Consider the following 13,212-nt stretch of genomic DNA (forward strand, 5'->3'; position numbering starts at 1 on the left):
GGGGCATGATAATCCTGTAGTCCTCGCTGCTGCGTTCATCCTTGACACCACGGCTATCAGCGGCCGTTGATACCGCTCCGACGGAGCTCATTGCGATACGTCTGCTCGCTTCGAAAGCCAAACGACGAATGCACCCGACACTTCTTACTCGATATGCCTATTTTCCTGCGGGGAGGGGAAATAGGCATATTGAGTAAGAAGTGTCGGGTGCATTCGCCGTTCAATATGCCTATTTTCCCTCGTGTGCGGGTGAGCCCTTTGGTCGCTGACCGTTACAGATTTATAGAGGAAGGCCTGGTTCACACTTGCGAATCGGCGGGCAAATTTGCAAGAATTCGGCCGCCGGGCGTAGCGTCCGCTGTGCATTGCCGCGACCGATTCCGCGTCGGCGGCAGCAGATTAGCTGTAAGTTTGAACCAGGCCGAACACACAAAACACGGCGGAAAAGACAGCCGTGTGTAAAAAGTGTTTGCATTTGAAACATGTGGAGGTAAAATCTATAATGTTAATCCGTTGCAAAAGATAATGATGTATTAACAATAAATCTTAAACCTGTCATGAAAAAGTTCAAATATGTGTTATTTTCTTGCTTGGCCAGTGTTATGAGCAGTCCGGCTAGATCGAATTAGGTAGAAAAAAAATTATTGGGAATTTTATCATTATGTATTCAATAATAAATGAAAATGATCGCCGCGCAAAGCATTTTTGATATACTCTTTTGAAGGACATCCGCCCAACACTTCACTTCCTCTAGTTGCAGTACGGGAGCAGACGCCTTCACTTTTGGGGCGTTTGTCGCACGTCGTGTCGGCGTCGAGGCGAGTGGTGGGGCTTGCGAGTTTGTGACTGGTGTTATTCGTGATCACTAATGTAACGGTGGTGTTTTTTGTTGTATATTCTTCATCCCCCCGAACTCTGAAAATTCACGCGCCCGTTGAACTGCATTCTGCTGAATCGCGAGCTCCTCATTTGATGTCGTACCCCTCGTGGATACTGCAAGCGTTTAAACAGTGTGCAACGTCTCGCCTACATCCCCGGTGACGTACTCGAACTGTTGAAGCTCGCATAAGATTGCTCCCTCATACAGTGCTAATTAAAAACAAGGTCACCGACTTCAGCATCAGTGTTGTATCTGACGGGCTAGTGCTGCTCGGAGTCCTGTCTCGACCCTCACGTGAACGAAAGTAAGCCTTGTGACCTCTATACTCGCGGGCAACTTTCTGGGGCTATGCAGTAAAAAGTAGAGCGCGTACGCTTGCGCACCCTGAATGCCGATTGAAGCCGTCCGCGCGGCTGTACAAAGAGCGCGGCGCACGCGCGCTCTCCTCCGACTGCATAGCCGCTAAGATTTCTGCGAGTGCAATCGGGAATGCATTTCGTAAAGGCAGAGGGGATAGTGGAAGAACTTGCTAAATTGCTGTGACAATCTGGTCGAGTTCCAACTTGAACCAGCAATCATGAAGTCGCAACTTAAATCAGCACCTTTTTCAATTAAAATATTTACAAAGTCTCTTGTTGTATGTTGTTTACTCAACTAAGTAAGCAGACCTTGCTCTAAAGAAGCAAAACAAAAGTTGTCTGTTCCTTGAAAAGTTTTACAATTGGGACGACTATTATGTCAGTACCAAAACATTAGATAAAAATAACTGAAAATGACATACAACGACTAGATATTTTTGACTAAGTACATGTTGTCTTGACATGCTATGCTCCCCTTCTACAATGTGTCGGAAAAGAGTTTACACTCCAAAATGGCCTGCAAACAGAAACTTGACAGATCAAAAAATGTCTTAACTATTTTCATGCTGAAATTTGAAGCCTGAACCCTGAGTACAAACAAAATTAGGAAGGAAAGACTGATTTTTTTTTTTCAACGGCGAAGCAACTGCTGCTTAGGAGAAACGATGTCGACCATGTTTGTTTACCTTATTCAAGAATGACGGCAGGAGCATAAAGAGGAGCTAGGCAGCCAAGCACATTGGTGTTTAGAACCTCTTTGTACTGGTCGTGCTATCTCTGGATAGGTAAACAAATATGCCCGTTGTCTGGCATCCCCCCGACAGCTGCCACTCTGCCGTTGAAAAGATCGTCTTTTTCTTCTAATTTTCTTTGTATTCGGAGCTCAGACTTCAAATATTAGCACGAAATGTAGCCTGTTACACAGAATCTAAAATTTCAGACTAGGACTTTTTCAAGCTGAGAAAAAAAATTTAGACATTCTTTTCATAGAACATGTAAAAGTTCAGCAAATCTCGACACTTCGTGGCTGGTTTTGTCTCACTCAGGCCGAACAAGGCATGCTCCAAAAAAGTAAGTGTGTTACGCCACTCTTTTGGGCATCTAATATTGAATACCCAGAAAGCTGCGAAGATGCAGCAAACTCCCGTTAGGATTGATAAAACCTTGAAGAGACATTGGCCATCAACGTAGAGGTTGATCTCGTCGGTCGTCTGCACCAAGCAGGGTGCAAGAGAGGGAGACCCCTGTATGAGTACAGGAAAACGAAGGCACAGGATAAAAACCATGCACTATGTGTAACCGCAGAATGCTGACTGACTTGAACTGTCACAGCCCAGGAATTTAGAAACATGAAAGACAACTATGTCCGCAAAATTGAGTGCAGGCAGCTTCATTGAGCCAAAGCAAGGCAACCTGTTTTAGACTACCATTTTTGTCGGGATTGGCGACATGTATAGGTCGCTGAAGTTACCAATTGCTGCAGCTACAATGTGCCAAGATCACTCAGAATTTCACTACAAAAGGTTACAACAGTGCATACTCATTTGTAAAACATTTCGGAAGAAAAGGTGCATACACTCTTGTGTTCCATTAACCTTAAAGGGGCCCTGCAATCATGTTTAAGCGTCTACCTTTTTTTGCGGTTTCCACGTCTCTTGGGATTCGGGCAAGCCAGCGGGCACGGAGAAAGTAACTAAATATCAGTGCGTCATATTTTAATCGGACGACACGGAAACCTCCTCCACCTGCGGGGGCGACCCGCGGTGCCGAAAGCGCGCGATGTGTGAAGTCTTTGGTCCTGGGTTTACTACTGGTCAGAGCCGCTAAAAACTTTTTTTTTTAGTCGAAATAGTAATTATGAGTGGCGCGAATCGTTTCAATTGTTTCTAAAAGCAGTTTTTGTTCAGTATTTTAGATCAGAAAACAAACAAATGCAGTTCATAAAGAACGGAAACAAGAAATTACCCGTCGACTTACCCCCCACCAAGCGGTGGAAAAGGCGGCGCATGCTATAAGGTGTAGTGGAATCAGGCACCGACGAGCGGCGAGCGTAGAAAGGTCCCGGATATATGCGGCGGCGCTGCGGTCGTATACGGGCTCGAGGATCTGATCGGTTCCGAGCGTTCCGAAGGCCTTCGGTGAGAAAGTTTGGCTTGCGGTTTGGCGATTTCATGGAATGGCAGTGCGAAGTGGCTCCCGATCTGAACTGATCTTTACCCTGCGTTTTTGTCGTTTGTGGCCAATGAAGTGGCATGCCGAATTAGTGTTTAATCGCATAGCAAATGCAATGCGAGCCACCCTGGCTGCCCGCTTCATACAGCCTATTCAGAACATGCTTTAGTGGCGCCCTCTCGAGCCTCCGACACACAGTGCAGCAGCCATGAGCGCTCGCTGAGCTCACTACCCCTCCTCTAGTTCACAGCCACTCAACCGACCAAGGATGTCATGAAGGAAGTTATTTTTTGCTTGTTTTTGCAATTTTAATTTGCCTATAGTTTTTTTAAATAAAGCGAAATTCGAGAAAGGAAAAGTTTCATTAAGTTACTACGTCCAGTGCGCTCAGGTTCGGTGCAAATTAAAATCAGTCAAAAAGTCCTTGCAGGGCCCCTTTAAATCAGTGATGAATCAAACTAACATTACGAATATCAACATTTTTCAATAAACTGAACCCATATTACAACAAGAACTTTCTATGCTCAAAGTACACCGAGTTGTTAGCTATACCCTGTCTCACCTTCAGTCCGAGTGCAGCGGATGCTACAAGTGTCATGCAACATTGAGCTCCGCATGTCACTCGGAACAACCAGAAGATCAAGTGATACTCTTTCAGTGCTGGATTGGCTAAGATCGCTCATAGCGTCCGCTAAATATTAAACAAAGTATAGCTAGCCTTTATGCTTCACGAACATATAGACCCTTTCAGGCAACATTTCATGGGCGCCGCCATCTTGGCGTCACGTGACCCTGCCGCCATAGCCGCCCTTCAGTTTCTCGCCGTTCCTCCGCGTTGTGTGCTGCACTGGGCCCTGCCGGAGCTTTGTTTTCGCGTTTTTTTACGTTCCGCGTTGAAATCGTGTGTTTTCTTTAGGTCTTTTCGATATTTCGGGCTTTCATTTAATCATTTGATATCTATATTTTAACATATCTCTTGTATTTTCTTATTTATGAAATGGAATCGGACAGCGAACGGATCGACGATACACGATTATGGCTTCAGAGACCATGTAAGTTCATCCCATTCTAACGTTTTTCTCGCTAGTAAAGGGCAGTCAACACCATTGCGACATATGCAAATTTCAACTGACGCAGTAAGGCTATCCAGTCGTGCTTCTCGCTGCATGTGCGCGCTTGTTTCCGTAAAGCCGACCCGCATGTAAGGGATTTAGCGTGCGACGAGACGAGCGACGGCGACAACGACGAGAGTCAGCGACGAAGACTTCTCACTGTCGCCTGTTGCATCGCTCGGTTTTTTGGGTTTTTAGAAAACGTCGCTCACCGTCTTGGTCGCTTGCTCCCGTCGCTTCCATGCGGTTTGCCTCGTCGCGCGACTGCCCGAGCGACAGTGAAGGGGGTCACCGTCGCTTGCCTCCTTGCTCGCCGAATCGCTTGCACGCGGTTTATACTTAATATCGAGGCGCCAATGGTTCATTGCTGTGTACATGGAAATTAATTGAGTATAAACCGCATGTAAGCGATTTGGCGAGCGACCAGATAAGCGACGGCGACCCGCTTTGCTGTCGCTCAGTCAGTCGCGCGACGAGGCAAATCGCATGGAAGTGACGGAGCAAGCGACCAAGACGGTGAGCGACGTTTTCTAAAAACCCAAAAAAACGAGCGATGCAACAGACAACAGTATTTGTAAATATAAAAAAAAAACAAAAAAAAAAAACCTCCGTCGCTCGTCTCGTCGCACGCTGAATCGCTGACATGCGGGTCGGCTTTACGGAAACGAGCGCGCACATGCAGCGAGAAGCACGACTGCGATAGCCTTACTGCGTCAGTTGCAATTTGCATATGTCGCAATAGTGCTGACTGCCCTTTATTAGCGACAAAAGCGTAAGAATGGGATGAACTTACGTGGTCATTGAAGCCTCGTAAGTATCGTCGACCCATTCGCTGTCCGATTCCATTCCATAAATAAGAAAATACAAGAGCTATGTGGAAATATAAATATCAAATGATTAAATATGAAAGTTCTAAATAACGAAAAGACCCAAAGAAAGTGCAAGATTTCAACGCGGAACGTAAATGAACACGAAAGCGAAGCTCCGGTAGTGGCCTGTGCAGCACACAACGCGGAGCAACGGCGAGGAACGGAAGGTCGGCTATGGCGGCCCGGAGTCAGCTATGGCCGCTGACTGGTGGCAGCGCGCGCTGCCACCAGTCAGCGGCGCGCTGACTGGTGGCAGGTCGAGTAACTGACTCGCTGAAAGCGTCTATAGTACTCACCTCAGTTAATATTTGTAACTTTTCGGAGCATCTCTGTGCGATACACTGCAAGCCTGCGACGACTCCATCACCTGAAGAATGAAAATGAAAGGAAGCAACAAAACACACAGGCTAAACGCTATACACATGCATAGTTCTTACTCGCAAAGGGTTTTGGGAACTTGCACGTGAAAGCAACGAAGGACATATCACACGTGCCAAATAAGTGCACAGGGCATGCATATATTAGATTAGCTCACATCCACTTTATTATTCAGCAGCCAACCTCTACTCGTATGACGCCTACTCCACGATAAGCCCTATCCGATTGTAAGCACCTTGCTTGAGATTCGAAATGAGGGCTCGTACAGTGACATAGAAAGTGTTTGGAAAGTGGGAGGCGAAGCTCAATTCTTCCCACTTTCTCCCGTACTGATCATTAGAGTTGTCTGAAATGTGTGGGAGCTCAACCACCCTCCTGCACCCCGTCCCGACATAACTGGACCCGCAGACAGGCGCTTTCGTGTCAGGTGGCTGTTAGCCACATTACAAGTCCGTTATTTCATGCATAACTATATATGTATAAAAGATGTATGTGGAAGACCATCAGAAGTGAAACAGCAAAACTGAAAGTTAGAAATGAAGTTCCTGCTAAGCCATTCACCTGAAAATGTCTCTGATAATGATACGAGTTCCCCCTCCTTTCCAAACCTCATTATTATTGTGCAGACTGTGTTCTGGCCAACCTCAGGAAGCTTTTTCAGATCCCGTTTCCACAGGATCTCAAATTCCATCAGCAGCTGCAAAAATGAGTTTGAAAGAAGAAACATCACTATTCAGACCTTAGCAAAGAGCTCATATTCCTTTTCAAGCCATAAAAGCTAAGTAGAAGCTGCAAGAATTATTTTACGCAGTCAGAACATTGGCAGAAACAAAAGTTTTTGCCTTACAATGTAGCCCCTGCATTGTGTAACGTGTGATACAATTTTCAGCGAGCCTCCTCAGAGGACCTACTGGCATGAAAACAATTTATGACAAAATATTAGGGCGGACATACACGTGCCAGGGCACGTGTGGTTAGCGCAGTGGACGATAAATGTGTAGGGGCAATGAGAAGCCAAAAAACAATGCCTAACCAGACAAACTCTGATGTAGTGTAGCATATTATCACTATTGTAATAAAGTAGAGATCGGACAGAATCTAAAGCTTACAGCAGTTTCCGAGGCAAGAAACGGAAACATCAAGAGCGCATCTGTCAGGGTCATGGTCATAGGCGACTCATGTCTTTCTTTTGCTGTGGCCAGGAGCCGCTCCCGGTAGTGAGCAGGGTCAACGGACGTACTGGACGTAATAGCCAGCAATTGTTGATGTTTGGCAAGTGATTCCTCAGTCTCCCCATACACGATCAGGTGCTCTTGGTTCTGCACAAGTGAAGAAGCACAATAAGTTAAATGTTTTTAAAAGATTTCTTACAAAGCTTTCATGTCAACTCTTTCTCTGAACATGCAGCTGCGAGGTGGAGAACCTTCACCCAAATGCACTGGTGCAAGGCAGTGAAACTTGATGCAAATGGCTCCGTCACAAACATTAGTCTCCGAGAGTTTTCTAGCATAATGGCCTGCATGTGATGTCATATCCGTCCTCCTTGCTGGTGTCAGAAGCCTGCCATTAATGCAATGGAAACTGCGCTTGCTCGTTTCTGCTCGCTTGCAATGCTCGTTTCCTGTTTGTAGAATTAGTACAGTAAAGGCTACACTCGAGAGGGTTTGGCCACCAGAAAGGACCAAAGTGACGTCAGTGCAAGCTATGTAAAGGAACCGTGCGGATCTAATTCAAGCCCCGACCAGGGCGCCCTTAGCGACAAGCGGGTCCGTCGCATCGGGAAGCTTCTGCCAGTCGCTGCGTTGGTTGTGCGTTGTAGCGGGTTAGCGCTCTAATTTCTGAGATGGCTATTACGCACCAAGAAAGCCACAACAATTTCTACGTGGTCGGCTGCAACAGTACGTACAAAGGCGCGCACGGCACGAAGTTCTACGGCTTCCCTTCAAATTAAGTAGTACGAGGCGGAGTGCCGCGCGACTTGGGTGCGACTTGTACGTCGATGCAGGTAAGTGGCATTTCTTACCTTGCAGTTCGCGTTTCGCTTTAAGCTGCTGACGAATATTACAATTGACTTTTTTTTCTATTCAAGTGACGATGAAACAGCATGGACACCTACGGCAAACTCTAAAATATGCAGCAAATACTTCACCGGAATCGAGAAGCGGAATACGGTCACCCACCCTTGGATGTTTCCATCAGCCTACAGGAAGATAGTAGTGGGAATCACGGAATGGCGCGAAAACAATCGCCCAGTTATTGTCAAGCTGATCCAGAAAGCAATAAACATCCATAATGCTGTCCACTCAACGCCAACCAAGAAAGCTCTCTCACCTAATCACGCGAGGCTCGAAGTTTTTTTGCAGCCGTGCTCAATTTCGTCTGCGGAGTACGGCACGCCGTGACATCCACTTGTCCGTCGAAACGGGCCTCCTTCACGTCATACACACGTCCAGATTCACAAAGGAGTTTTCCCTTCGTCATATTGGCACCACAGAAGCTTTTTCAAATTCGTAACCGCCTTAAATCCCGTCGAAATCACCACGGGAACACTGTCCGTTGTGCTGCTCGTCGCCATTGCATCTCCCCGATGATTCTGCACCGGCTACCGAAGAAGTTTTCCGGATTTGTAATCACCAAACAGCCAAACTTCGACGGGGACACTGTCCGCTGTGCTATTTGTCGCCATTACTTCCCGACGATTCTCCGCCGGCGGCACCGGCTACCGAGGAAACTTCCCGAAATCGTAACTGCCTTAAATCCCGTCGTAATCCCGACGGGGACACTGTCCGCTGTGCTGTTCGTCTCCATTGCTCCCCGGTGATTCTGTGCCGGCTACCGCTAGGTGGAGGCAAACAATAGGCGACCGCCGCGATGCGGCCGGCATGCTCGCCTCCTATAGGATTCGAGCCCTAATCGGAATCTACCTATCTCCAAGTAAATGTGGTATGCTGAAGTTCACCATAAACTAAGTAATTTTTCAACAACCTCTCTAGCTTCCAATTATGGTATTGGCATTGCTCTGTATCATTTCCATCATAAGCTTCATATTTTTGTCTTTTATAAACTAAAATCTCCATGTTAGCAGAAAGAGCAATGAGAGACCAATGTAAAATCGGTCAAGCTTACGTGCAAACGACACAGCTTTTTGTTGCGTTGCTGAGCCTGAGTGTTCGGACGTTTTGTGCCGAACTTGTCTTGCATCTCCTGGATTTTCACAGCTGCTGTAGATGCTTTACTTCTCATATTTCTGAATTTGTTGGAGAGCTGCTCAATCCAAGCCTGCTGTATTGAATGAAATGCCGAGAACTTCAACACTATTTTCTTGCCATACAGAATATTCAAGCTAAGTTAATAGTTTCTTTACCTGTCCATCTTCATCTGAGCAGTCCCTGAGGTGAGGGTATTTTTTCAGTAGCAAGTCCACAGAACACCGGTAGAGGCGCTGCGATGGATACCTCCAAATAAATGTCAGTTTTAGTACACCCACACTCTGTTTTTCAATAGGGCCTCATCAGAATATGCAAGCTTGAATTCTTTCAACAACAAACTCATTCCATCAGATTGGGTGCACATACTGCAGAATTTATGTAATGTCCTCTGAGACTACGTGTGTGGAAAATGTCTTATAACCAGACAAGACAGTAAGACATGCTTACCAGGTTATCCTAAAGCACTCTTGAAAGAGTTGTGACACAATGTACCTCCGTGCTTTTCCAGATATGGGAGTTATTTTGCTGATTACACTTTCCCAGTGCTTGAAATCAGGCAGGACAAACTTAAGGTAGTCATTCTTGTCCTCAAGTGGCACGGATGCCATTACTGATGGCTGTGGGATAGCACTGCTGAAAGAAATTAAGATCAACAACCTGCATGTAAGCTTTATGAAATCAACAATCTATATGCTAGCTTCATAAAATCAACAATCCGTTCGCTAGCTTCGTTTTCCCCCATAATAGTAGCATGGCTGTTTAACCACCAACAATATCCGAGAGCAAAACCGCATGTATATTATAGGGTGTCTTCTTATATCTTACTTTGTAATAGTTATTATTTATGAAACTAATATAAGGTAACATAATAGAGCACCACAGGTGTAGTATGATGCACTTAATGTGCTGTGCAGCTAGTTTTTAAAGATTCATTTATATGCTGGCAATATTAAGGTTACCAAAAAAAAAAGAAATACCTGAAGATGGAATTACCTACCTGTGTTGAGTTGAGTCACTGACTCCGAAATGATTTCCTCTGGTTTCGTTTCTGTTTTGTGAAATCTGGGTGAAAGAAATGAGTGCATGATTGATACCTAATAAGGTACAGAGCAGCACACATTTCAGGTTTTCATTTGAAGAACATTTATTAAATAATGTCATGCATTATTGGTAGCTGAATCCTATTTCTCCCCGTAGTGCGGTTTCGCGATAATCTATATTCTCCTCCCCACACCGCACTCAGGCGTCACCACAATCCCTCTTTTCCAATGACATTGGTAATGCCCATGATGCATTGTCAATGCTCATAACACTTTCTAGCATCATGCACAAGATAATTTGCGGGCCAACCAACAGAGCAACACAACTTTAGTGTCCTGCGTCATCCCAAAAATAAACCTTACAGTGCTTTTAAATCACAATTACGTACAAAAGCAGACCTAAATAAACTAATTTATTGTTTAAATCACAAATAAGATGATTAAAAATACTATTAATGCCTTATGCATGATCATTTATATAATTTTACTCGACATTCCTAATGTATGGTGCACTTGGTACAAAAGGGGGTGCTGATGATGTGTGTTCAGTGACCAGACTCCTCGACCTCAAGAAGGGACACTGGCGCGACAAGGAGCTGGTGTTTGATGGAATTCCGACTGGTATAGTCGAGAACAAACCATATCTTTTATTTGTGACATGACCTCACAAGACTATGGATTTTGGATTCTGAAGCTGCTGTTTTTGTTCTATAGATAGGCACTGACGTAATTTGGTCCTCCTCTCTGGTGGCCAAACTCCCTGAAGCGTAGTCTACAAACGGGAAAAGATTGTTGCGAGAGAGTGGAAAAAAGTGAGCGCAGCTTCTACTGCATTAGCAGCAGGCTTTTACTACTACCAAGGAGGACAGATATAATGCCATATATGACGTCACGTGCAAGCCATGTAAAGAGCTTCCTCCCAGCGCAATGTTGCACTGCTCTGAATAAAAGCTATTCAATGCAATGAATTGTGGAATAATACGCCGCTTTACATATATGTGATTTAATCCAAATGGGGAAATGAGGGTTAAGCATAAAAATACTATGCTGTGAAGGCGCTGTCAATGTGCTACTGGCATGTCTATAATAGCTTAAAACAGTTTTTGAGAAAGCAGGGGAAACACCCTCACAACCTGGCTACAGGATAACATTGAAAACGAGTTCTAAAGCAGGCCCCACTTTAAAGTGAGATGTCTCATCACTTCATACACAACTTGCATGTAAAGTGAGTATGTGACTGACCTAATACTAGTATAATAAAATACACGCTGTTAATGTGCCAATCTTTCTCAGTAGCTATCATTAGTAAACTGGGTTAAACATGTCATTTGTAGTAGAAAAAAAAGAAAATAATTATTTTATAGCGGTGTATATCTTAAGTGTTGTGAAACAAAATGAAAGAAGTTTCGGAGAAAAAATATTATACTAATGATAAAATGTCATTATATTCAAAACAAATTTCCTTCGGGTACAGATCGTACCGCTCACTTACCTCACTAAGTGCTTCTCTTTTGTGAATAACTTTAATTTTGGCTTTGTCTTCAACCATGTCATCTAGATAAATGTCTATGAAGTCCTCCACATCTTCATAAAATATCTGAAACTAGTAAGACAGAACCTTTGATTATAAACCAATGCTTTTTCTTGTAATGTACTCAGTTACACTAATGATCTTACCCTCACAATTAAAAGAATAAACTCTAAGCTCATTGATATGACCTCTATATATCGTTACCTAGCAGATATCCATAGAAATAATGCAGGCATGTAGCGGGTAACCAGGACCAGGACCAGAATCACCCCCCACCCCCCCCCCCCACCCTCCCCCCGAAATTTTCCAGTTTGGCTGGCAGCGACTGGCACCTCCTCTCCGCCCTCGCTCACCCCTAACCCGGGGCGTTTTGAACTCCCACAACAGTGCCCGTGCCAATTGGTTATAAACATTAAATAAATCAACATTCACGAGGCTTGGAACCAGGAATACGTTTTTGCTTACACACATGAGGATCGCGTTCCATAAATGCTCCCCGTTCTTAACACAAAAGAACTGCCTTGCTACCAGAAACTAGAAGTGTATGCACCAATGTGTAATATGTAAAAACTTGGCCAATACGGTACACGTAACGAACTCCGACTCACCAAAGTCGTCTCCGGGTGGAAAGCTGTCACTGTCCTAAGATTGCGGAGAAGTTCTTCTAATGTGCCATCCTTGAACTGTAGTTTTCTTTCTCTCCGGTTTCGAGGATGATCAGGTAATGTGGCATCGTTGCGACTCACGACCGCTCCTCGCAGGTCCGATCAGTATCGTTTAGTTTCGGTTCTGCTTCGTTGCTTTCGCGCCACGCAGTTCACCCCAACGTTGCCCGTCGAGTTTACGCCACATTGTTTTGCTTGTAGATGGTAACCAATGAAAGACACACTAAAATAAAAGAATGAAACTTAAAAAGAGTTTGTAAGCAATGTATCCTTATAAATATTAGTTATACTATCTACTGAACGACGACGTCCATAGAGTCATCCAATTTGCCGACTGCCAAACTGGCCAGGAGCCAAGGCTAGTCAAGATGAAAAAAAGAAGGAAAAATAAAAATAAAAAAGAAGAGATCATTGGAACGCAGACAGCGCAGTGTCAAAGCTCGGACAGTACTAGTAGTCTGTTACTTATAAATATTCCATTAGAGAAAATAAATAAGAAAATAATTAAACATCTTGATTGTGACGCTACTACAGGACGGTAAGTTTTCCTTTTTCTTCCCAGACTTTTTGCGGGGCATGAAGAGTAAGAAACCGGGAACGGTATCCAAAGTAGTAGATCAAAGGCGCGTCGTGTAACCGATAACAGTTGCATGTATAATAGCGACATGCGAAGGGCTGTTCAGTAATATGTCCCCAACAATAATATAAGCCACACGCAAAGGAATGTCCTTGAACCTCAACAAGACTGGAGCGGCGCGCGATATGATCAACGATTTTAGTTTCGTTTTGCTTCGAGGCGACTGCTGGAGAAAGACTAAAGACGCACGGTAAAGTTACAGGCTAGTTAGAGCTGTCATATGAGCGCGGCGAAAAGGCGTGATCTTCATATAATTTATTTCGTTATTTGGTTTATAAAATAGACCTAGTACCCAATGGTCTCACTAGGGTCAGCGGCACGATAACGATACTCCGCCGACGCCCTTGAGCATGCATCGCT

General features: G+C 44.7%; 1 protein-coding gene across 1 annotated transcript; it reads right to left on the reverse strand.

Moving 5' to 3' along the window:
* Positions 1-2,210: 2,210 nt before the first annotated feature.
* Positions 2,211-9,587, reverse strand: LOC115315881. Its single transcript, XM_042286103.1, has 7 exons — positions 9,427-9,587; positions 9,135-9,225; positions 8,897-9,049; positions 6,880-7,089; positions 6,332-6,467; positions 5,689-5,759; positions 2,211-2,483 (listed from the first exon to the last, which is right to left on the reverse strand). Exons 1-7 carry the CDS (start codon positions 9,585-9,587, stop codon positions 2,211-2,213), a joined length of 1,095 nt encoding a protein of 364 aa, XP_042142037.1.
* Positions 9,588-13,212: the final 3,625 nt, after the last annotated feature.

This window comes from Ixodes scapularis, unplaced genomic scaffold (assembly GCF_016920785.2).
Source record: "Ixodes scapularis isolate PalLabHiFi unplaced genomic scaffold, ASM1692078v2 PGA_scaffold0__279_contigs__length_252992795, whole genome shotgun sequence".
NCBI lineage: Eukaryota > Metazoa > Arthropoda > Arachnida > Ixodida > Ixodidae > Ixodes > Ixodes scapularis.